The following is a 22,161-nucleotide window of genomic DNA, read 5'->3' as shown; positions in this document are numbered from 1 at the left end:
TGAAATAGTTGCGATAGGGACGTTTCCAGGACACACTGGGGTCAGTCATAAGGCAAGCGAGAGAAGACCTCAGAGCTAAAGCTCATGGACGCAACCTCCTGGTGATTGCGGGAGGGCTAAATGACGTCTTGAACAAGGAATCGTCCGCACTAGCGACGACCTTGTCAAAAGGGGTCGATGACACGCGCGCCGTATCCCCCGGGTACCAGTGCGCGACGGCAAGCTGCAAAGATTGGTTGTCGAGGCGAACAAAGAGGTTGAACAGGATGAAAACTGCGCAAGTTGGTAACAATTCATAGGGGGTATAAGCAAAACAGCGCAAAATAAACGAGACAGCATGAGCGCTCACTTTCACCTGAAAATTTGTTTGAAAAAACACTTTAAAATACTATTAACTGGGCACGCACTTAGAAGGCGCAAGAAAAAGAACCTTCTTGACGATCTCTTGGTTGCAGACAAGGAAAATGATCTTAACACTGGACTGTCAACGATTACAACAGTCTAAAGAGGAAATTTCCTTATCCTGGAGGGCGATTACGGACTGACTAACGCAGTTGCGACCTGCCTTCTGTATTCTGTAGGCCTCAGCACTTCACGCGTCTATTGGTCGTGGAGAGGGAAAATAATCTTTGTGCGAGAAAATCCCGCGGTGCACCCGCAATCTCGGCAATGCATGGACATGAGCGTCCAGCAATAAAAAAGTGAGCATAACATAACGATATTTTGGGAGAACTTCAGAATGGATTTCGAATCAGCAGGCGTTCGATGATAACTTATTTTAGATGCGAAGCAGCTTATGGCGGAGTTCGATCCTGTGGTGTGCGGCGTGACCACCCTTACTGCGCATGCGTAAACCCTCTCCACTCCCTCTCCCCCTCGCCGTTCCCACTCCCCCTAATCATTTAGGGGGAGTGGGAAGTGGAGCGCCAGTTGCAGTAATACCTTAACGCCTGCCGAAATCGCAGAGCAGCGGAAGGCTCGACGCGCCGAAGCGCAACGTAAACGTCGGCAAGCGGACCCCGGGCTCGGGGCTAGGGAAGCCCAGCGCAAACGGCAACGTCAGCGGGAAACTGCTACGGATGAAACGCGGGCTCGACATGCCGAAACCCTGCTTCGCATCGGCTCATGGTCCCCTTTTGCGGGAAATATGGTGTAATTTTTACAGCGAAAGCTGTTATGAGATCATTTCACCGGCCGTTTTTGGCGCCGTAGTTGTCCGCCGCCGCCGCCGCCGGTGTCCGTAACCAGTATCGCTCGAAATAAGAAAAAAAACGAAATTAGAAAAAATTCCAGGATGGAACGAGGTTCGAACCTGGGCCCTCTGCGTGTGAGCCCAGTATTCAACCTCTGAGCCATGCCGGTCCTTGAAACTGCTTTGCAAAGAGGTCCTATACAGGCTTCATGTCGGGAAGGAACCACATTAGCATATGCAATATAGCGTGGTAGAAGAGTAAAATAAGCGCCAAGCATCGCACGACGCGAATTCTGTAACGAGGCGTCACACAATGCGAATTGCGCAACGAGTAGGTTGTTGAATGCTTCCAACCCATTACAAAGGCTCTGCCATAATTCTTCGTCGTCATCAGGCAGAGCATCAACAAAGTGCGCATAATGCCTTACATGCGTTTATCAGGGAGCACGGCTCTCCGTAGAATGACGAAAAATGGCACAGTGCCTGCTGCCCTACTTCTCAAAAATTACAATGATTTATAGCGTAGTGGGTTCCTCGCAAGTGCACTTGTATTGGTTGCCAAGGAAGCCCATAAGCGCATGATCAATTTCCTCGGGGTCTCAGTAAAGTTCTTCGCCCCCCCCCCCGTCTCTCTCCCACGTCAACGTATGTTATACAGCATGACGGGAGAGGGAAATAGCAACCGGGCATCACCCAATGCAAATTACATAACTGGTGGGCCGTTTAAAGCTTCCAACCCATTACAAAGGGCTGAGGCATAATTCTTCATCGTCATCAGTCGTCGCGTCAACAAAGTGCACATAATCCCTTACAGACGTGTAGCTGGTGCCTCGTTTCTCCGCAGAAAGACGAATAATGGCTTAGTAGGTGCTTCCCAACATCACAAAAATTGTGATTCATGGCGTAGTGGGTACCTTTCTTGTGTACTTGTATTGTAGCCCCAAGAGAGCTTAGAACGGGCTCTATAAACGCCGCTCTTCCAGCTTTCGCTGTGACTGCGCTGCGGTTTCAGCGCAGGCCTGGCGTTTTTTCTTACTCAGTCTATAAAAATATGTGAAGTAGAAAACAGGCCATTGTACGTGGTTTTTGTAGACATCACTGGGGCGTATGACAACATTAATCCGGAAATTTTGTGGGATATATTGAATGAAGTGCCCATAGGCGAAGACTCTACACAGCTTTTGAGGGAGATATACTGAGAAAATAGTTTAAGGGGCTGAGACAGGGACGTAATTTGTCCCCGTTCTTACTCATGCTGTACATGGTGAGGATGTAAAAATCGGTGGAAGAGAGCAACATTTATTTTAATCAGTCGCACAAACAGGCCGGCGTGATGATTGATCAGAAGGTTCCAGGTTTATTTTACGCTGACGATATTGTCTTATTTGCGGACAGTCTAGATGATATACAGCGGCTGGCGGATATATGCTGAATGGAAGGTGAAGCTCTAGGACAAGGATTTAGTGTAACAAAATGCGTATTGATGGTATTCAATGATCCCAATGACCAGGCGGTGTCATTACAGGGCCGAGAAATACAGAGGGTAAGCGAATACATGTACCTCGGAGTATGGATAAATGAGGGTGACAGGTACATGGAGGTACAGGAAAAAGCCTCGGCAGTAAAGGGAAAGAGGGATGCAGCAATAATGAAGCACAGAGCGTTGTGGGGATGCAATAGGTACGATGTGCTTCGAGGTCGGTGGAAGGGTGTGATGGTGAAGGGGCTTACATTTGGGAACTCAGTTGTGTGAATGAGGTCAGAGGTGCAATCAGGATTGTATGTAAATGAAAGGCTTGTGGGACGCCACGCGTTGGGCGCTCTCGGGAAGGGTGATATATGGGACGGACAGGTTGTGTGGTTAGGGAAGCTCAGGGCAAAATGAGGTTCAAAGAGAGGCTAAGGAATATGAACGAGAGTAGATGACCAGAGATTGTGTTCTGGCATTTTTATAGGCAGTGCGTGGACTCACAGTGGAGAAGAAGAACTAGGATACTCGCCAGTAAGTATACGGCACGCAGTGTAAGCGATATGGCAACAAAGAACGTTAGGGTAATAGTCGGAGAATGATTTATTGCATGGCAGCGATGGAAAGAAGACCAGCTCTGAGTAACTAGCGAAAGGACAGAATAAAACAGCGCTTAAGACGGCACGAGAGGAAGACACGGCGCTAAACTAAACAACCAAGGTTTATTTCAAAAAACCAATGCAATATATAGGAAGCGGGTATCTGCGTAGAACGACGAAACACAAGCATAAATGCACATACCTGTGATACAGGCCATGCAACAGTGATATTCAGCTCGACCACATTATCAGGAAGCTCTCACACAGGCGCCCCCTAGATATTTATTTTAATTGCAGTGAGGAGAAATACAAGGCCCGCTTACACAAGAAACACGGTGCTGTTGAATGTGGACGTCTTCACCATGTCGCGTGCGCATTGCTCGTTATAACGCCCGCTGACTACGCACTTATCAAGAATTGGATGACATCCGCAACTTTTACAATGGACAGTCGAAGGGCTGGGAACAGAGCCTTTTAGAGAGTAGGCGTGCTCCCTCAGCCGATCATTTATGCAACGGTCTGTTGGGCCGGTGTAACAGCGCCCACAAGTTAATGGTATCTTGTACACAATCGCACATGCACATTTAACATATCGCTTAGCGTGTTTCTTAGGACCTTCATTGCTGACCATGCGACATAGCGCAGCAAGATTGCCGCGTGCGCAGAGCACAGCTTTTACACCTATTTTGCCAGCCACCCTTTTTAGGTTGTGCGACACCTCATGTACTGCTTTATTCTTCACCTACTATGCACCAACCAGCGCAATCAAGCACACTACCGAAGGGGCAAGAACAAAATAAGGAGACAGGCATTCTATTGCCACACCCACTTGTTCTTTTATTTTGATGTATTCAGCTTTGACCAGCAAGGACGGTTACCAACGCTCGACGCTGTCGGCGAAGCAGTGTTCGAGAAACTCCTCGATTGTAGTAGATCGTTTTGTAAAGATTGCGCGCCGCACGCGAATGTTCGAGCTTTGTCGAGAGATAACGCCGCCACCAGCGATATCGCTGGAAAGTTCGATAGCGCCTGTATAAAAGCCGACGTGCTTGACTGCTTGTCAGTTGATCGACGGTCGACGCTCTGATTGCCGCTATCAGTGTATTGCTTTCAGTTTCCCGTCCACAAGTTCGGCTAAATAAACAGTTTCATCTCGGACGTGCTGACTCCTGTCTTCGTCGACGTCACGACCACGTGACATCTGGTGGAGGTGCTGGGCTTCCATGTTCCGGACGCCCCTGTCAAGCCGTGAACCAAGCCCGAGTCGCAAAGAAGACGTCGACGCCAAGGCCGAGCAGCGAGAAAGCCGCAGGCAACAAGGTCTACCGCCAGAATACGGGCCTCTACCTGAAAACACCCGGCAAACAAGGACCCTGACCTCGACCACAGCGACGATGACAGACGCTGTGCCGCCCGCACCGATCCTTCTCCGGACGCCCAAGGAGCCGCCAACCTTCCGCGGATTGTCATTTGAAGACCCGGAAAGCTGGCTCGAAGCCTACGACCGAGTCGCCGTTTTCAATGCCTGGACCAGCGAAGACAAGCTACGGCATGTCTACTTCGCCTTGCAAGACGCCGCTCGCACCTGGTTCGAGAACCAAGAGCGAACCCTGACAACGTGGGACACATTTCACACCAGGTTCCTCGCTACATTCACGAGCGTCATCCGCAAGGAGAGGGCCGAAGCGCTGCTTGAAACCCGTTCGCAGCTGCCAAACGAAAACGTGGTGCTCTTCACAGAAGAGATGACCAGACTCTTCCGGCACGCCGAACCCGAAATGCCGGAAGACAAGAAAGTTCGCTTCCTCATGCGAGGAGTAAAGCAAGAGCTGTTCGCGGGTCTGATGCGGAACCCGCCGAGTACTGTCGAGGAATTCATCTCCGAAGCGACGACGAATGGAAAGACGCTGGAGATGCGCACCCGACAATATAATCGCCGCTCGACGCCAACTTACGCAGAAGTTCAATCATTCTGCTCCGACGACCTGCGGAAACGATTCGAGTGATCGTGCGGTAGGAACTGCGAAAGCTTTTACCCCCGCCGCAGCATCAAGTGGATTCAATCGCCGACGTAGTCCGCGAGGAAGTCCGGCAGTCGCTTAGAATTCCCGAAGCACCGCAGGCTCAGCCGGAAGCCATGAGCTGCTGCAGCCCGACGCAACGCCCCCCCTCCTCGCCCGCGTCAAGACGCCGCGCCGCCGCAGCAGTTCCGCCGCCAGGCACCGCCGCCACCACCACCGACGCCATACCGCCCGCCGACAGGACAACGATGCGCCCCCCGAAAGACCGACGTTTGGCGTGCCCCTGACAATCGCCCGCTCTGCTACCACTGCGGGGAGGCCGGCCACACGTACCGCCGCTCCCAGTACCGACAGATGGGGCTACGCGGATTCGCCGTCAATGCGCCGCGCCCGCAGACAGGCGCACGACCTCGCTACATCGACGACTACCTCACCGGAACACAGTGGCAAGAACGACGACCTTCCCGCTCGTCGTCACCCGGCCGCTAGATGTCACCGCACCGCCGGCAGTACACTAGCCCAAACCGGGGCCGGTCGCCTAGCCCGTATCCGGGAAACTAAGGGCAGCAACCGATGGAGGTGCGGTTGCTGTACGACGAACTACCGAAGATCCTCCGCCGCCGACAACGACGCCGCGACGAAACCGTCAGAACACGACGCAAACCAGACAGACCCCTGACGACGAAATCTCGCGGACCGAAGAAGACCCGACGACGCAACATGGAAGCCGCGGAACAAACCGACGCAGCCGTGACCCGACGCCGCGACCCAACCGCAACGCAAGACGACGAACTAGCAACCTCGACATTCTTATCGACGGCCACAACGCCACCGCTCTCGTCAATACTGGAGCCGACTATTGCGTCATCAGTGGGCCCTTCACCACGAAGTTGAAGAAAGTTAAGACTGCTTGGGAAGGCCCCGAAATCCGTACCGCTGGAGGCCATCTAATAACGCCGTCTGGAGTCTGCACAGCAAGAGTCACAATCAATAATCACACGTATCCTGCGAGTTTCGTAATCTTGCAACACTGCTCCAGGGACGTCATACTTGGCATGGACTTCTTAAACCGTCACGGCGCCGTCATCGACTTAAGAACCAAGTCGATAACCCTATCGCCTGAACAAAATCACAAAGAAGGACGTGTACCCTCTCCCACGGATAGACGACGCCCTGAATCGACTCAACAACGCGAAGTACTTTTCGTCGATGGACCTCAAGACCGGCTACTGGCAAATCGAAGTCGACGAGAGAGACCGGGAACAGACTGCCTTCATAACACCGGACGGCCTGTTCGAGTTCAAGGTCATGCCCTTCGGTCTTTGCTCTGCACCTGCGACTTTCCAACGAGTCATGGATACAGTATTAGCTGGCTTGAAGTGGCAAACTTGCCTCGTTTACTTCGACGGCGTCGTTGTGTTTTCCTCGAACTTCGATGAACACCTTCAGCGCCTTGAATCCCTACTTCAAGCAATCAAGAACTCCGGGCTCACTCTGAAACCACAAAAGTGCCGCTTCGCGAACGAGCAGCTCCTGTTTTTGTGTCGCGTGATCAGCAAGAATGGAAAGCGCCGAGACCAGCAGAAAACAGCTGCCATCGCCGCTTTCCCGCCACCCACAGACAAGAAGGCCGTGCGCCGATTTCTCGGCTTGTGCGCCTATATTACAGACGCTTTGTCAAATACTTTTCGCGGATCGCCGAGCCACTAACGCAGCTCACGAAGACCGACGTTGAATTCAGGTGGCAAACAGCGCAAGTCGTAGCATTTCATGAACTGAAACGACACCTGCAGACTCCTCCGATACTTGCACATTTGGACGAATACGCCGATACGGAGATTAACACCGACGCAAGCAGCGTTGGACTCGGCGCCGTACTTGTGCAGAAGACGGAGGGACTGGAAAGGGTTGTCAGTTATGCGAGCCGGTCGCTGTCTAAGGCAGAGGCCAGCTATTCCACAACAGAAAAGGAGTGCCTCGCCATCATCTGGGCTACGTCAAAGTTTCGCCCCTACCTCTACGGTAGGCCCTTCAAAGTTGTGAGCGACCATCACGCCTTGTGTTGGCTAGCTAACTTGAAGGACCCTTCAGGTCGCCTCGCACGGTGGAGCCTAAGACTTCAAGAATTCGACATTACCGTTGTGTACAAATCCGGAAGGAAACACTCCGACGCCGACTGCTTGCCTCGTGCCCCCTCGAACCACCACCGCCCGACGACCAGGATGATGACAGCTTCTTGGGAGCCATAAGTGCCCACGACTTCGCCGAAAGGCAGCGAGCCGACCCGGAGCTAAAAGGTCTAGTGGTATACCTGGAGGGCAGGACCATCGTTGTCCCAAAAGTATTCAGGCGAGGATTGGCATCATTTTCCTTGAAACACAACGTCCTCGTAAAGAAGAACTTCTCTCCGGCCCGAGCCAGCTACCTTATTGTTGTGCCTTCGTGACTGCGACCAGAAATTCTGCATGCCCTGCACGACGACCCGACGGCTGGACACCTCGGACTTTCCCGCACGCTCGCACGAGTACAGGAAAAGTACTACTGGCCGCGCCTTGCCGCCGGCGTCACTTGCTACGTAAGGACGTGCCGAGACTGTCAGCGACAGAAGACACCGCCCACAAGACCAGCAGGCTTCCTTCAGCCGATCGAGCCTCCTCGGCGACCATTCCAGCAGATCGGGATGGACCTCCTGGGGACGTTCCCAACGTCGACTTGCGGAAATAAATGGATCGTCGTGGCTACCGACTACCTCACTCGCTACGCCGAAACAAAAGCCCTGCCCAAAGGCAGTGCCGCTGAGGTAGCCAACTTCTTCGTTGAGAGTATCGTCCTTCGACACGGCGCCCCAGAGGTTCTTATCACAGTCAGAGGTACGGCGTTTACGGCTGACCTAACTCAGCGATCTTGGAATACAGCCACACAAGCCACCGCCGGACCACCGCGTACCACCCACAGACCAACGGCCTGACCGAGCGTCTCAATAAGACCATCGCAGACTTGCTGGCCATGTACGTCGACGTCGAACACAAGACGTGGGACGCCATCCTTCCGTACGTGACCTTCGCGTACAACACGGCCGTACAAGAAACGATGCAGATGACGCCATACAAATTGGTCTACTTACGGAGCCCGGCAACGACGCTCGACGCCATGTTACCAAACGTGACCGACGAGGAAAACATCGACGCGACCACCTACCTACAGCGCGCCGAAGAAGCACAACAACTCGCCCGCCTACGAATCAAGAACCAGCACCTTCGACGACGCCACATGGAATACCAACCCAGTGACCGTGTATGGGTATGGACGCCAATACGCCGACGGGGACTTAGTGAGAAGCTTCTTCGACGATACTTCGGGCCATACAAGGTTCTTCGACGTCTCGGCGCTCTTGACTACGATGTCATCCTGGACGGCATTACGAACTCCCAGCGACGCCGCGCACGACCTGAAGTAGTCCATGTCGTGCGCCTTAAGCCGTTTTTTACGCGTTAGCGAACCTGGGGACTGCTTTCCTTTGTTATTGTAATTTATTTATGTAGGCATTTGTTTATTTTCTTGTCTCTTCTTTGTTCTTGCACAAGCATCGGGACGATGCGTTTTCAGAGGGGGGCAATGCCACGCCCACTTGTTCTTTTATTTTGATGTGTTTAGGTTTGACCAGCAAGGACGGTTACCAACGCTCGACGCTGTCCGCGAAGCAGTGGTCCAGAAACTTCGCGATTGTAGTAGATCGTTTTGTTAAGATTGCGCGCCGCACGCGAATGTTCCAGCTTTGTCGAGAGATAACGCCGCCACCAGCGATATCGCTGGAAAGTTCGATAGCGCCTGTATAAAAGCCGACGCGCTTGACCGCTTGTCAGTTGATCGACGGTCGACGCTCTGATCGCCGCTATCAGTGTATTGCTTTCAGTTTCCCGTCCACAAGATCGGCCAAATAAATAGTTTCATCTCGGACGTGCTGACTGCTGTCTTCGTCGACGTCACGACCACGTGACACTATGATAATTCGAGAGGAAGCACTTTACTGTTTGAAGCGAGGTCGGGTTGCCTTAGTTACAAAGCGAGATTCAGTAAACAAGAAGAACAATGCGCATGCTGTGGGGTTCATGTTATCATGGTAATCATGTTATCAGAAAAGAAATCAAACAGAAGTATTTGGGATGTACGTTTTCTGAGGATGGGGGCTGGTCTGAACACATTGGCACGGTGGTCAGCAGAGCTGGAAAAGCCCTTGGTTTTTTACAAAGAAATATTAAACATGCAACCACAGAAGTTAAACAGGCTGCATACCATGCCTATATTAAACCTATACTGGAATGCGCCTGTCCTGTGTGGGATCCGTTTTAAAAAGCACACATTCATGCACTTGAGCGCATTCAGTCCCTCGCAGTAAGGTTTGTTCTGGGTAAATATGACCGAACTGAAAGCTCGCGACATATGAAGAGAGATCTTAATTGGCAATCTTTACAAAATTGAAGACGTAATCTGAGATTAAAAATATTTTACTCAATCTCTAACAAGAAAACAGGGATCCATCCTTCAGATTACTTAAAACCAGCCCATAATCAGTCCTCTCGTCATGACCACAAATTTAAGGTACGGTCATACACCCCCAGAACTGATCTGTTTAAACATTCATTTTTCCCACAAGCGATTGCCGAATGGAACATGTTACCAACGGAATTGGTTGACTGCAAGACTGCAGATTCATTCTACGGATTGAAATAAGTGAGAGACGGTTAGAGTACTGGTGGCAGAAAAGTAGAGAGAAAGAGAGAAAAAGAATAGTGGGCAAAATTTCTGCCGGAAAGGGCAGAGGGGTGGACTGTGAATTTATGTTTTTTTTTCATAGGAAGATCAATTTAATTGAAGTAGACAAAGCACGAGGCCAACTATAAAAAAAGTGTACAGCTTAACCCAAATATTCAACTGAGACAAGGAACAACAAAACGAGAGAAGACAGAAGACAGCATAGGGCGCCCTATCCTGTATTCTCTAGTTTTTTTTAACGCGTTAGTATTAACCAACTCTTAACAGTTATTCTTCGTTATCAAATGCCTTAACAGTTATCTTTCGCATAGGCCCCTACGTTCGCCGGATTTATTGGTTCGCCATTGCATGGGCATGCGCAGATAAGTTTTCGTGTCTTCTCTCTTTTCCGCCGTTGTGCATCTATTCAGTTGTTAGTCGGCGTTTGTGGTGTGCTGACTTCTTTCTTGTGTCCGTGTTTGCTGCCCTGTCTTTTTAAAATTAAAGAACTCAATTCGCAGAAATTCCGATGTCGGCGTGGGCGTCCGTGTCGGTGTCGTCGGTTATGAGCGAAAACTCATGTTGTCCGTGACCGAAAAATCGGGAGAGATAAATAGAAGATAAATAATAAAAAAAACCTTGTTAGACTTTAATTAAAGGTCGACGACTCGCCGGACATTAAAGCAGCGCGAGCAATCTCGCGATGTGTGTCATCGCTGTACATTTTTGTATTTTCATCATTCTGTTTCTATGCGACCTCGCCAGATGGCACGGCCAAGAGGACGGACGTGTTTTTCGTGGGCTCCGGAATGACAGCGTCTAATAAGTTTTTTTTTGCATAATTCGAGCTTGTTTTCCTTAGTTAGATGAGTACCTAAGCCACTAGATTGAAGCTTAGTAGGGCTTACAACTTTGTACTATTTCCTGTGTGACAGTCGCCTGGGTTTTTTAATTATTATTATTTGTTTGTTCGGCCACCACGTGGCTGAAAGGTACACATGTGCTTTGAAGTGTAGCATACTTGCGGAGTTTTGTGATACCATTTGGCTTTAAGTGTATCAAATCCGCCGTGTGAACGATCTAGACATGGTCAAAAAGACCGTAAAGTGTTCAGGGTGCGGAATGGAATGGAAAATAGAGGTTTGTACGGATGAGAAGACAGAGGGAGCTGACGCGAAGTGTAAGCAATGTGAGTTAGAGGCGAAAATGTGATCACGTACTGCGCGTGGGCGAAGATGAGCGTGTAATAATGCGCGACAAAAAAAAGAGTTGAAAGTTTGCGCTTGTCCATGTTGTCTGCTCGTCTTTCTGTACTGTAGTTGCTCTTTCTCATCCTTTTGTATCACGAATCATCTCGTGCAACAAGTTTTATTGAACACTATCACAATAAGTGTCCTACATTCACATATAAATTAGCGACAAAGTATCTTTAAAACCTTAACCACACGTCTTGCAGCCCCTATGATGTTCCGGCAAAGTCGAGTTTGTGTTAAGGTTAACTGTATGCTTATATTTTATTCTTGTACTCTCATTCCACCTCGAATCGCGAGCAAACAAATATTACCTGAAATGAAGATGTTCAATTTTCATTCGTTCTAGCCCCACTGGAAGGAATTTTTAAACTGTTATCGTCATGTTAACAATTCAGCGCAAGACTCGCCCACAACGTAAGGAAACATTCCCCGTTTTTTCTAATCCTCCGGTCTGTTTGTGTCTTTAAATCTTACTTATTGCAAAAGATTCAGAACACCATCGACAATCAACATGGTGGCAGAGTTTACTCCAGATAATACTAACTGCTGTTTAAGACCGCGCTTTATTAACAAAAGCTACTGGAACCAAGAAGTGCAATCTTTTGTAATATAGTTGAACGCTTACCTGGCTCTCCAGGCGTAGCTCTGTAGCTTTTTGTCCGGCCATCACGCTGAGCATTAGCGGCATGTCTTCTGCGTACCTACACATCGGCCCGGCGGAGTTGTACTTGACCATTGTGCCAACGTCGGGAAGGAGGCCATCAAGAGGAACGATACCTTGATAGTGTACAAAAATTGTGTGACCTGGAGTTAGCATAAAAGCGAGAAATTGGCGAAAGGTAGCACTAAATCTAAGTATGGCATTGCTAAAGCAGGAAGAATTGTTGCTGATCTACAAATCTACTTTGTGTTATTTGCGTTTACTACAGATCACACGATCTATTAATCTGGAGTAGCGCTTGTACGTTTTGTCATTTCAACATTTCTATGTGTGTCTCCATCTGGCATAAGAATGACTGCCATTACTATGATCATCTCAGGTGCGATGAACAGGATTCACAGCATTGAAAATGACCTGCTGTTGAGCACATTCTCTGCCTCGCGCGAGAGCGAGGTACGAGCTATTTGCCCCCTCTCACAATGCTTTTCAGCTCATGAACGTCCACAGTAATTCGAAGGGAGACCTTTGTACGTAGCCACAACCGCCTAGCGGTGTCGCTGGGAGCACGGCGGCGGCAGATCCTCTTCGGGAGAGCTTGGCGATTCTTTCATCTTGCCGCTCCCCGCACCCCGCTCCAGCGCCGCCCACTGTTCATCCTGGTATTCGCGCGTAAACTGGTTCCGTGAATTGATTCTTGTTGCGCGCTTGTTTGCTGAAATCGTAGCTCTGACAGAGTCCGATCGTTTAAGCTTCAAGAAAAGAAAAAAAAACTTTGCAGTGGCTTAGCTCGGCTATGCCAGGATATACGTAGCGTTAGCGAAGGTTCAGCTGATTATTCTTAGCTTTCCAGATTGTCTAGGATTACTAGCCTTCTTCTGTTCATTCTTCGTACGCTGAACCGCTAATTGCCAGGCAACTACTTCGGGATCGGATAAGATAAGCTTTTCGGCTCTTCTGCACCGTTGAGCAGCATTTGCGCTCTCCTTCTCCATGGCGTTACCCACCGCAAACGCCAGTGAGAGGCGCTATCAAGCGGCTCCAGCACAGTGTCAGACGGCGACTGCACAGCGAAGGCGAATAGCTGCGCGCGCGCTGGCGCCAACACGTCTGCCAAGGCTACGACGTCACTCCTCTGGAAAGCGCAGACCGGCGGTGGCGGAGTCTGCGCGTGCGCCGACGCCAGTTTGTCTGCCGCGGCTATGACGCCACTCCTCCCGAACGCGCAGACAAGCAGCGGCGAGCCGCGCGCGGCGGTGGCGGAGAGCGCGTGACATGCCGGCTCCGGTGAGGCAGCTGTGTGACATCACTGATCCTCGCGCATGCGCAGCATGGCTGATGACGATCCACGCGAAATCGGCTCTGGCTAGGCAAGTGTAGCTAACGCTACGAAAGAAGCGCGGGCTCCTTTGGATTCGAAATGTTCCCGCAACAAATGAAGCCCGGCCAACCGCTCCGAGCTACACTACTAATTGCACAGTTCGCGGCAGTGTATATTGGCCCGTATTAAAAAAATGTGCGCAGCTTGCACGAGTGGCGCAAGGCTGGAACCAACGGCAGAGCTAGCCACGTAATTAATGTTGCATGATTTTTAGCGCGAACATGTCGCTTGACTGGTGTCGCGTGACTTTACATTTCGTTAGCAGTGCTACGCGATTTCAGCGGGAACATGTCAAGTGGCTAGTGTCACGTGATTATGGCGGCGAAGTGTCACGTGGTTAGTGTTACGTGATTTTGGTTGGAACATGTCACGTAACTAGTGTTTCGTGATTTCGGCGAGAACATGTCACGCAACTATGCTACGCGATTTTAGTCACGTGAATAGTGTTACGTGCTTTTGGCGCGAAGATGTTACGTGACTTTACGTCACGTACGCGGTTTGGGCGGGAACATGTCCCGTGACTTGTGTCACGTGATTTTGGCGGTAACTTGTCACGTGAGTAGTATTACGTGTTTTTACGTCATGTGACCATTATTACGTGATTTGACGTCACGTGAGTAGTGTTACGTGCATTTAGCTCAAACATGTCACGTGCCAAGTGTTACGTGTTTTTGCGTCATGTAACTAGTGTTATTGATTGTACGTCACGTGACTACCGTTACGTGATTTCGGCGGGAACATGTCACGTGACTTTGTTATGTGATTTTACGCCACATGACTAGAGTTACGCGATTTTTGCGGGCATATGTCATGTGACTACAGTCGCGCCGCGATGAGACTTGGCCCTTCTTAGTGTAGACCCTTGTGTCTGTGCATTCGGATGGCAGATAACTCGTAACTCGTAATGCATTTAGCTGGGCTCGTTCGTATTGATTGAAAGCTTCCACAATACTGTGTCTTTCTGTGTAGCCTTGGCGCGTGTTCGCTAGTACCATGGAAGCATTCGGGTGACAGTCCGGCATGACTTTTCCAGAAATGAGATGTTGTGAAGCGCCAGCAGCATGTTTGTGCACATCTTATCAGGCGCGCAGGCGGGTTTCTGTACAGACCTAAATACAGGAGAACTGAACAGGCTTTCATTCATAGGGCAAAAAGAGTCGCACTTTCCATTTAGAACGTAGTTGGCTGGGAGTCCGCCTACACAGCTTTAGAGGTCAGTATTTCTATGATTTCAATCTTATCGCACACATATTCCTGTTCATACTCTTCGTTAAGGTTGAATGTTCCTGCACTATCTCGCCTTAACAATTTCTTTAACGGCGCTCCAGTTCACGCATCAACAGCGTGTAAGCAAGCTAGGCTGGGCAGCCCTCGTGCACGTGGTGTAAATAGGGCGATTGACGCCAAAGCGGGATTGGCCAGCGTCATCAGCGCGCCACGGCGTCACTGCCCGCCCATTCGCCAGACTCTCTCCATGTACGGCTCTGGCCGGCGGTAGAATTACTGTACGTGGGTAAGCATATACAGTTCATTCCGCGTCGCTGACGGAAAGAAAAAAAATAGGAAGACTAGAAGAAATAATCAATTTAGATTAAGCAAGTGCTATAAATTGTTCGACAGCACTCACTACCGGCAGTAATAATTTTGTTTTAAATGTCAAAATAAGAGACAACAATATACGCGATTCTGGACAAAACAGGTTTCACAAATCGCTCGTTCCCTTCCTTTTAGGGGCGGCACCTTAAAGGGGCCCTGCAACACCTTTCTTAGTTATATTGGAATAGTCTCATTATTGACGTATGACTCTTCACGAGTCACATGCCGCAAAAATTTTTCGAATCCGTCAAGTGTAAGTGGTGTTACCAAATTATAGAGATCACGTTCCGCAGCTTTCTCCCTCAACTCAACGCCGCGAGCGCGCGGAAAGCTAGGCAGCGAGTACAGGAAGGGAGCGCAGAGGAGCGAGGCTCCACCCAAGAGCGCCGGCGGCCGGCGGAGTTTTTTTCTTCATTTTTTTCTCTCTGAAGTCTGGGCGCAACCACGTGGTTTGTGCCGCCACTTCCGGTCGGCTTGCGTCGTTCTCGTCGAGCGGAGCCGATCGCACTGTGTATCGCGCGTGCTTGAAAACTGCGCGTCGGTTTGGTAATGTTGGGTCTGCACCTCGAACGCCTTAGTGTTTTCATCGCCCTGCCAACCATGGAAGCAAACCTGCGCGCTCGTTTGGAACGAATGACAGCTAAGATCGGTTTCGGCCCATACTCCGATACACCGCCTCGTAAGACGGCACTGGCAGACGACCCCGAAGCGCCGCCATTACCGGACGCCAGTATTGTTATCGGAGACACGCTGCGCCCCTGCCTCGGTCGGTCGTGAGAACGTGCCGACGATGCAGTTCTCAGCTGACGAGGCAACACTCGAACGGCTGCCACTCTCAACGGCAACCGCCGATGGTCAAAAGCACAGAAATATTCACGTTTTCGGCGCTGCGCATGGCGAAGAAAACGGAACCACGCAACTACGAGCAGACGAGCTGTCGGTGAGACCGGAAGTGCTAATATTAATGTTTGTTCGGTGTTTTTAACGCGATAACAGAATATAAACATACATATTATCTACTTATTGAACTCAAAATTAACAACGAAAGTAATAATGAGGGTGTTATCGTGATTATAACATCAGCCAATGGTGGAACTGCCGACAATCGCGTCATATTTTGCGGACTAATACATCATTTGTCGAGAGAAAAGGGAGCGATTTTCAGCTGACTTTGAGAATTTATTGTAAATTCCAGGCCGTGCGCATCGCTATAATATTTGGCTCGCGTGTTCTCGGGAGCCTCGACTACGGATCGGCAGCGCTTTTTGAGCATGCTCGAAAAGTGTTGCAGGGCCCCTTTAAAGCGGCACCCGTTCGTCCCCGTCGTAGTGCGTAACCAGTCTTAACGCTAGTACCAGATCTTGACCTCCAAGGTGGTGCCGGTGGGAGATTTCTCCTGTGCGTTGTTGAACAATAAAAAATTCGCAGCGTGCGCGTAACTTAAAAGCCAAATTCTTCTGTCTCTCATTCCCCATTAGCAGCCATTGGCATGTTCCAGTAGGAAACGTTAGTAGAAGTAGAAGTGTAAGTGTTAGCTAAAAGCCGACTTCTTCTGTCTCTCATTCCCATTAGCAGCCATTGTTTACCTCCAAGGTAGTGCCTGGTGAGATTTCTCCTGTGCGTGATTAAACAGTAAAAATTTTGTTCAAAACGCCGTTGATTTATGAAATAAACCAAAGAAAGACGCCAGATGTTTTCTAAAAGCAAAACGAAAGAACGCCAGATGCTTCTAAAGCAAAACGAAAAGACGCCAGCTGCTTAACGAAAGACGCCAGATGTTTTCTAAAGCAATGGTTTTCTAAACAATGAAAATTCACAGCGTACATGTAAAATTAAAGTGAGCTGCAAGTCGTCATAACTCATCGAACCTTTAGTGTAAACGCACCCGATCTCACGTCGGTGATGATGTAGTGGGCAGAATTCACGGAAGATTCATGGTTTACCGATGAACCTCCGCAGCTTCGCCCACTCATCATCATTCACTCCGTGGATATGCTGTGATTTTTTTCGAACATCACTTTGAAGTATAAAATAGGTAACTCGCAAAAGCGACGAGTGCCAATAAAGAAGTGCTAAAATGATCACCTTGTATTTTATAAGTAAAGCAAGCTGACGACGATTTCACGCAAATCTAGGTGGATATGGCGTGAAATAGACTCGGAATAAGCCTCCAAACTTTGTACTGAATAGTGGTCGAAGTTTATAATGCTGTTGTGCTAGACCGCTGAGAGAAATATTCACACATTCACACTGCACGTTTTTATCTTATTGTCACCGACTAGACAGTCGGCGCAAGGTGGGCGATAAGCCATACATATCCTGAATGTTGTCGACTACTCCAGTCGAATGAATATCTCTAATGAGCTTTATAACTACTTTACGTAACAAGATTTTGTGTGTGACGTTGATAGTGTGTCGATGGGCGACCTCACAGAGCGGCGAAGTCTCGGCCTTACCAGATTGAGAGCGATCCCGACACCACCGCTTTGATCACAACTATAGTGAACTAATCACAACCATTTTAATCTCTTCCGAACGCCAGCGCGCGCAGGATCATGGCAGTGGCATCTGCCTCGTGCAATAGCGAGCGTTTCGGTCTTCTTTGCGACGCCGATGATGATGCCGCTACAGAGGGCTCCCCCCCCCCCCCTAGAGAGGAGGAAAGTCCGACGAACTCCAGAACGAAATGTCTTGGGTGTCGCGTAAGAAGGCAGCGATCCCAAATGCAGTAGCGTTGCGTCGCACGATGGTGGGGCCGATGGCAACGTTGCTTCGAAGTTAGAAGTCTTGATACGTTCGAGAGCGATTGTGTCGGGCCGGCCGTTGACGTTAACGACGAATGTCGTCGGACGACGCTCCAGAACTCGATACGGCCCGGAGTAGTGCGGCTGCAAAGGCTTCCGCACAGCACAGTTGTGCACGAAAACGTGTGTAGCAGAGGTGAGCTGCGGAGACACGTAAGGAGCTCTCGATTCGTGCGGGCGTTTAGGGACGGGGCGTATCTGCTGGAAAATGTTTTGCAAGTCGGAAACGTAGTCTCCGGCTAGTAGCACAGGTGTTTTGGCGGGGGCATCGAAGAATTCGCATGGCAGGCGTAGCGAACTGCCGTAGACCAACTCGGCGCATGAACAGCCCAGTCACTTTTGATGGCAGTTATAATGCCAAGCAAAACGAGTGGCAGTTGAACGACCCACTTCTCTGGTGATCCTTGTGCCATGAAGGAGGACTTTGGATGCCTGTGGAAACGTTCGACCAGCCCATTTGTTTGTGGGTGGTAAGAGGTAGTGCAGAGGCGTGTCGTTCTGAGAAGCTTGAGGAGTTCGTTGAAGAGATCAAACTGCCGACCGCGATCGGTGACTATGGTAGATGGGCAAGCAAACCTCGCAATGCATGTCGACACGAAGGCTGCTGCAGCTGTGGGCGCTGATATGTCGGCGATGGGTGTAGCTTCTGGCCACCGTGTGTAGCGGTCGATGCATATCAGTATGTAGCTGTAGCCCTTGGAAGGTGGGAGAGGGCCAACCAGGTCCAAGTGTACGGTGTCAAAACGCGCGTCCGGTGGAAGGAAGGACTTCGCAGGAGGAATGGGATGGCGCTGGATCTTGGAACGTGGACACGGCAAGCAACAGCGCACCCAGTCGCGAACTTGCGCGTTTAGCTGAGGCAAACATAGCGACTGGAAATGAGCTTCTGTATTGCGCGAATTCCGGGATGCGACAGACTGTGTACAGCACCGAACAGGCGTCTGCGAAGCGGTTCCGGGATGAAAGGTCGCGGTGCGCCGGTAGAAGTATCACACACTACCGATGTACCATCTGAAGTCAAAACGACGTCCTCCAGTTTCAGGGAAGTTGACGAATTTCGGAGGGTACGTAGCTCGGTGTCGTCACGCTGGTGAGTAGCGAGTAGGCCGACGTCGATGATGGAAGGCTCTGCAGTTGCTCTGAAGACTGCATCGACGCGGCTCAGAACATCGGCAGGAATCTTGTCGGTGCCTTTGACATGACGGAACGTGGTTATAAACTCCGAGATGTAGGAGAGATGTCGACTCTCGCAAGGCGAGTAGTATGGTCGCCCATTTGATGTCGTCACCGACCATCATGCACTATGCTGGCTGTCGTCATTGAAGGATCCCTCAGGCCGTCTCGCCCGCTGGGCACTTCGCCTGCAGGACTACGACATCCGCGTGCTGTACCGCAACGGACGCCAGCATGCTGACGCCGACGCCCTCTCGCGCTCTCCCTTGCCTGACGACAATGCCCCCTGCTCAGTATCTCACATGGCTGTTGCTTCAATCAACGTTCACACCATCGCTACCGAACAGCGCAAGGATAAATGGGTCACCTCGCTGATCGACTTGCTCACTGATCCGTCGGCAACACCATCCACTCGCGCGTTGCGTCGTCAAGCCCACCATTTCGCCGTTCGTGACGACCTCCTGCACCGACGCAATTACAACGCGGATGGCCGCCAGTGGCTACTAATGATACCCCGCAGTCTGCGTTCTGAAATATGCGAAGCCTTCCACTCTGACCCGCAATTCGCGCACTCTGGGGTATCCAAAACTTACCACCGCATACGACAACGATACTTCTGGCGTGGGATGTACCGCTACGTGCAGAAGTTCGTTCGCTCCTGCCTCGATTGCCAACGCCGAAAACCTGCAACGCACGTGTCGCCAGCAGGTCTACAACCATTACCTTGCCCTAACCGTCCGTTTGGGCGCGTGGGCATCGACTTGTATGGACCCCTTCCTCTGACTTCGGCTGGTAACCGCTGGGCCATCGTCGCTGTTGACCATCTAACGCGATACGCCGAAACCGCCGCCCTCCCAGCGGCTACAGCGCGCGATGTTGCCTCCTTCCTACTACACAGATTCATACTGCGTCACGGTCCACCCCAAGAGCTTCTCAGCGATCGAGGCCGTGTCTTCTTATCGGAAGTCGTGGAAGCCATTCTGAAAGAGTGCCATGCTGTTCACCGCAAAACTACTGCTTACCACCCGCAGACGAATGGCCTCAAGACACTAAACTGACGACCTTCGGGGAAGTGCCGGAAGTGTCGGCCAGCCAAGTACACGGCGAGTAGCTCGCGGCCGAAAACGCTGTAGCGGCTCTGTGCAGGCTTCAGCTTCTTTGGAAAGAAAGCGAGTGGATGTCATGTACCATTGATGAATTGTTGCAAAACGGCGCCGACAGCGTTGTTCGAGGCGTCTGTCATGATAGCAGTCGGTGCATCTGGTTTAGCATGTTTCAGCAGTGTTTCCCTGGCGAGGGCACTCTTGACTCTTGTGAACGCGTGGGCGGCTTCTTCAGTCCACTGAAGCGCTTGTTTCCTTTTGGAGTTGAGCAGACCGTCTAGAGGGGCGACAAGTCGTGCACAATCGAGTATAAACCGTCGTTAGAAATTGACGAACCCGACAAAATGTCGAAGTTTGGTCATCGTTGTCGGTTGTGGAAAATCATCGACGACGGGAAACTTGGATGGCAGTGGTCGCATGCCGTTAGCGTCGACTACGTGACCAAGGAACTCGAGTTCCTGTCGACCAAATTCACTTTTGGTGGCTTTGATGACGATTCCGCAGATGGCGAGGCGGTAGACTAACAACCGCAGGTGTTGAATATGTTCTTCAGCGGAAGGACTTGCGACAAGGAGATTGTCATTGTAAGCAAAGACGAATGGCATGCCTCGGGTGACGGAGTCCATGAAACGCTGCAACGATTGGCCAGCGTTCCGTACGCAGAAGGGTATGCGGAGAAATTCAAAAAGACCGAAAGGTGTGGTGATGGCGGTCTTGGGGATGTCTTCTTCGGCGGCTGGCAGTTGATGATAGGTGCGAACAAGATCGATCTTAGAAAAGATCGTCGCACCGTGCAGTCCTACCGTGAAGTCCTGGATATTCGGAAGCGGCTAGCGATCAGGAACCGTGATGTTGTTGAGCGCCCGGTAATCGCCACATGGACTCCAATCCCCAGACTTCTTCGGTACCATATGAAGCGGAGACGCCCAGTTGCTAGAAGAAGTTCGGATGATCCCGAGTGCGAGCATGTGCTAGAACTCCGCGCGGGCAACCTCGAGTTTCTCAGGGGACAAACGCCGAGGTCGAAAATAAACCGGAGGGCCGGAGGTGACCATGTGGTGACAAACGTCGTGTTGGACCGGTTGCGTCCAGTCCGGCTGGCGCGTCAAAGTGGAAAACTCACGGAGGAGCTCGGCGAAAGGTTCTTCCAGCATGGAAGATATGGGCGCGATCAGCAATGTGGTTGTTGCAAGGGCGCCGGTAACGGTCAGGTGGGTAAGAGAGTCGATAAGACGACGATGTTTCACGTCGACAAGGAGTCCATAGTGGTGCAGAAAATCAGCTCCAATGAGGGCGCGTCGGACATCTGCAGCGAGGAAAATCCAGCGAAACGCTCGTCGGAGGCCAAGATTGAGTATGACGGAGCGTGATGCGTAAACTGGAATCCTGGTACCGTTGACGGCTTGCAAAAACCACACAGGTGTCGTTTGTCGGTCGGAGCGTTGAGCAAGAATAATGCTTACGTCTGCACCAGTGTCGACTAGGAAGCGTTGTCCTGTGGCTCTGTCCGTGAGGTAGAAGAGGCGACTTGTGTGCTGGGCCGGACCGTTGGTCGCCGTCAGAGGTCGGCCGGCCTGTTTCCGTGCCACGCACATGGACGGCGGCAGTGACGAGCGTCGTTTCCAATTTTAGCATTGCCATTTTTTGGGCGTGTTGGTAAACGGAACTCGAAAACATATTGAGCGCTTACAAACAGGGACGTAAGGGAGACGACAACACAATGCGCTATGGTTTCCAAAACGGCGATGGTAGTAGCAGATGCCAGGCGTTGGTGACGAGTCACGGCTAGTGGGTGTGCGTCTGGGCTTGCTGGAACTTCGGTGGCGTGAACGGTGAGGTGACGCGCGGCGATGCTCTGCTGCAGAGACGATGTGTTGGAGACGCTCACACAGGGCGTCGAGCGGCGACTGGGCTGTCGAAGAAAACGGCAGAGTTCGCAGCGTGGTGGTGCTCTCACCAGTCTGTTGTGGCTGCGATGACTGGCGTGGCTACTTCCATCACCTTGTCGGCCAACGCGGCAAGTCCGGTGAGGTCTATGGTAGAAGCTGTTGCCAAAACCATCTGCGCGTTAGCCGGCAGTCGTTGTAAAGACAGCTCGCGTAACAGCGCGTCGTCGACGGATCCCGCGTTGTCTCCGAGCAGCTGCTTCATTCGTCGAAGT

General features: G+C 51.0%; 1 protein-coding gene across 1 annotated transcript in view; it reads right to left on the bottom strand.

Moving 5' to 3' along the window:
• LOC119395574 (fatty-acid amide hydrolase 2-A) overlaps positions 1–22,161 on the bottom strand; it is a 378,664-nt gene that overhangs the window by 4,490 nt on the left and 352,013 nt on the right. Inside the window, exon 5 of the mRNA XM_037662551.2 lies at positions 11,911–12,062. Within this exon, the coding sequence (XP_037518479.1) occupies positions 11,911–12,062 (152 nt within the window). The remainder of the gene's footprint in view (positions 1–11,910; positions 12,063–22,161) is intronic.

The sequence above is a fragment of the Rhipicephalus sanguineus genome, chromosome 6 (genome assembly GCF_013339695.2).
Source record: "Rhipicephalus sanguineus isolate Rsan-2018 chromosome 6, BIME_Rsan_1.4, whole genome shotgun sequence".
In the NCBI taxonomy this organism is placed as follows: Eukaryota; Metazoa; Arthropoda; class Arachnida; order Ixodida; family Ixodidae; genus Rhipicephalus; species Rhipicephalus sanguineus.
The sequence above is the reverse complement of the archived record's forward strand: the minus strand, read 5'-3'. Positions and strand labels throughout refer to the sequence as shown.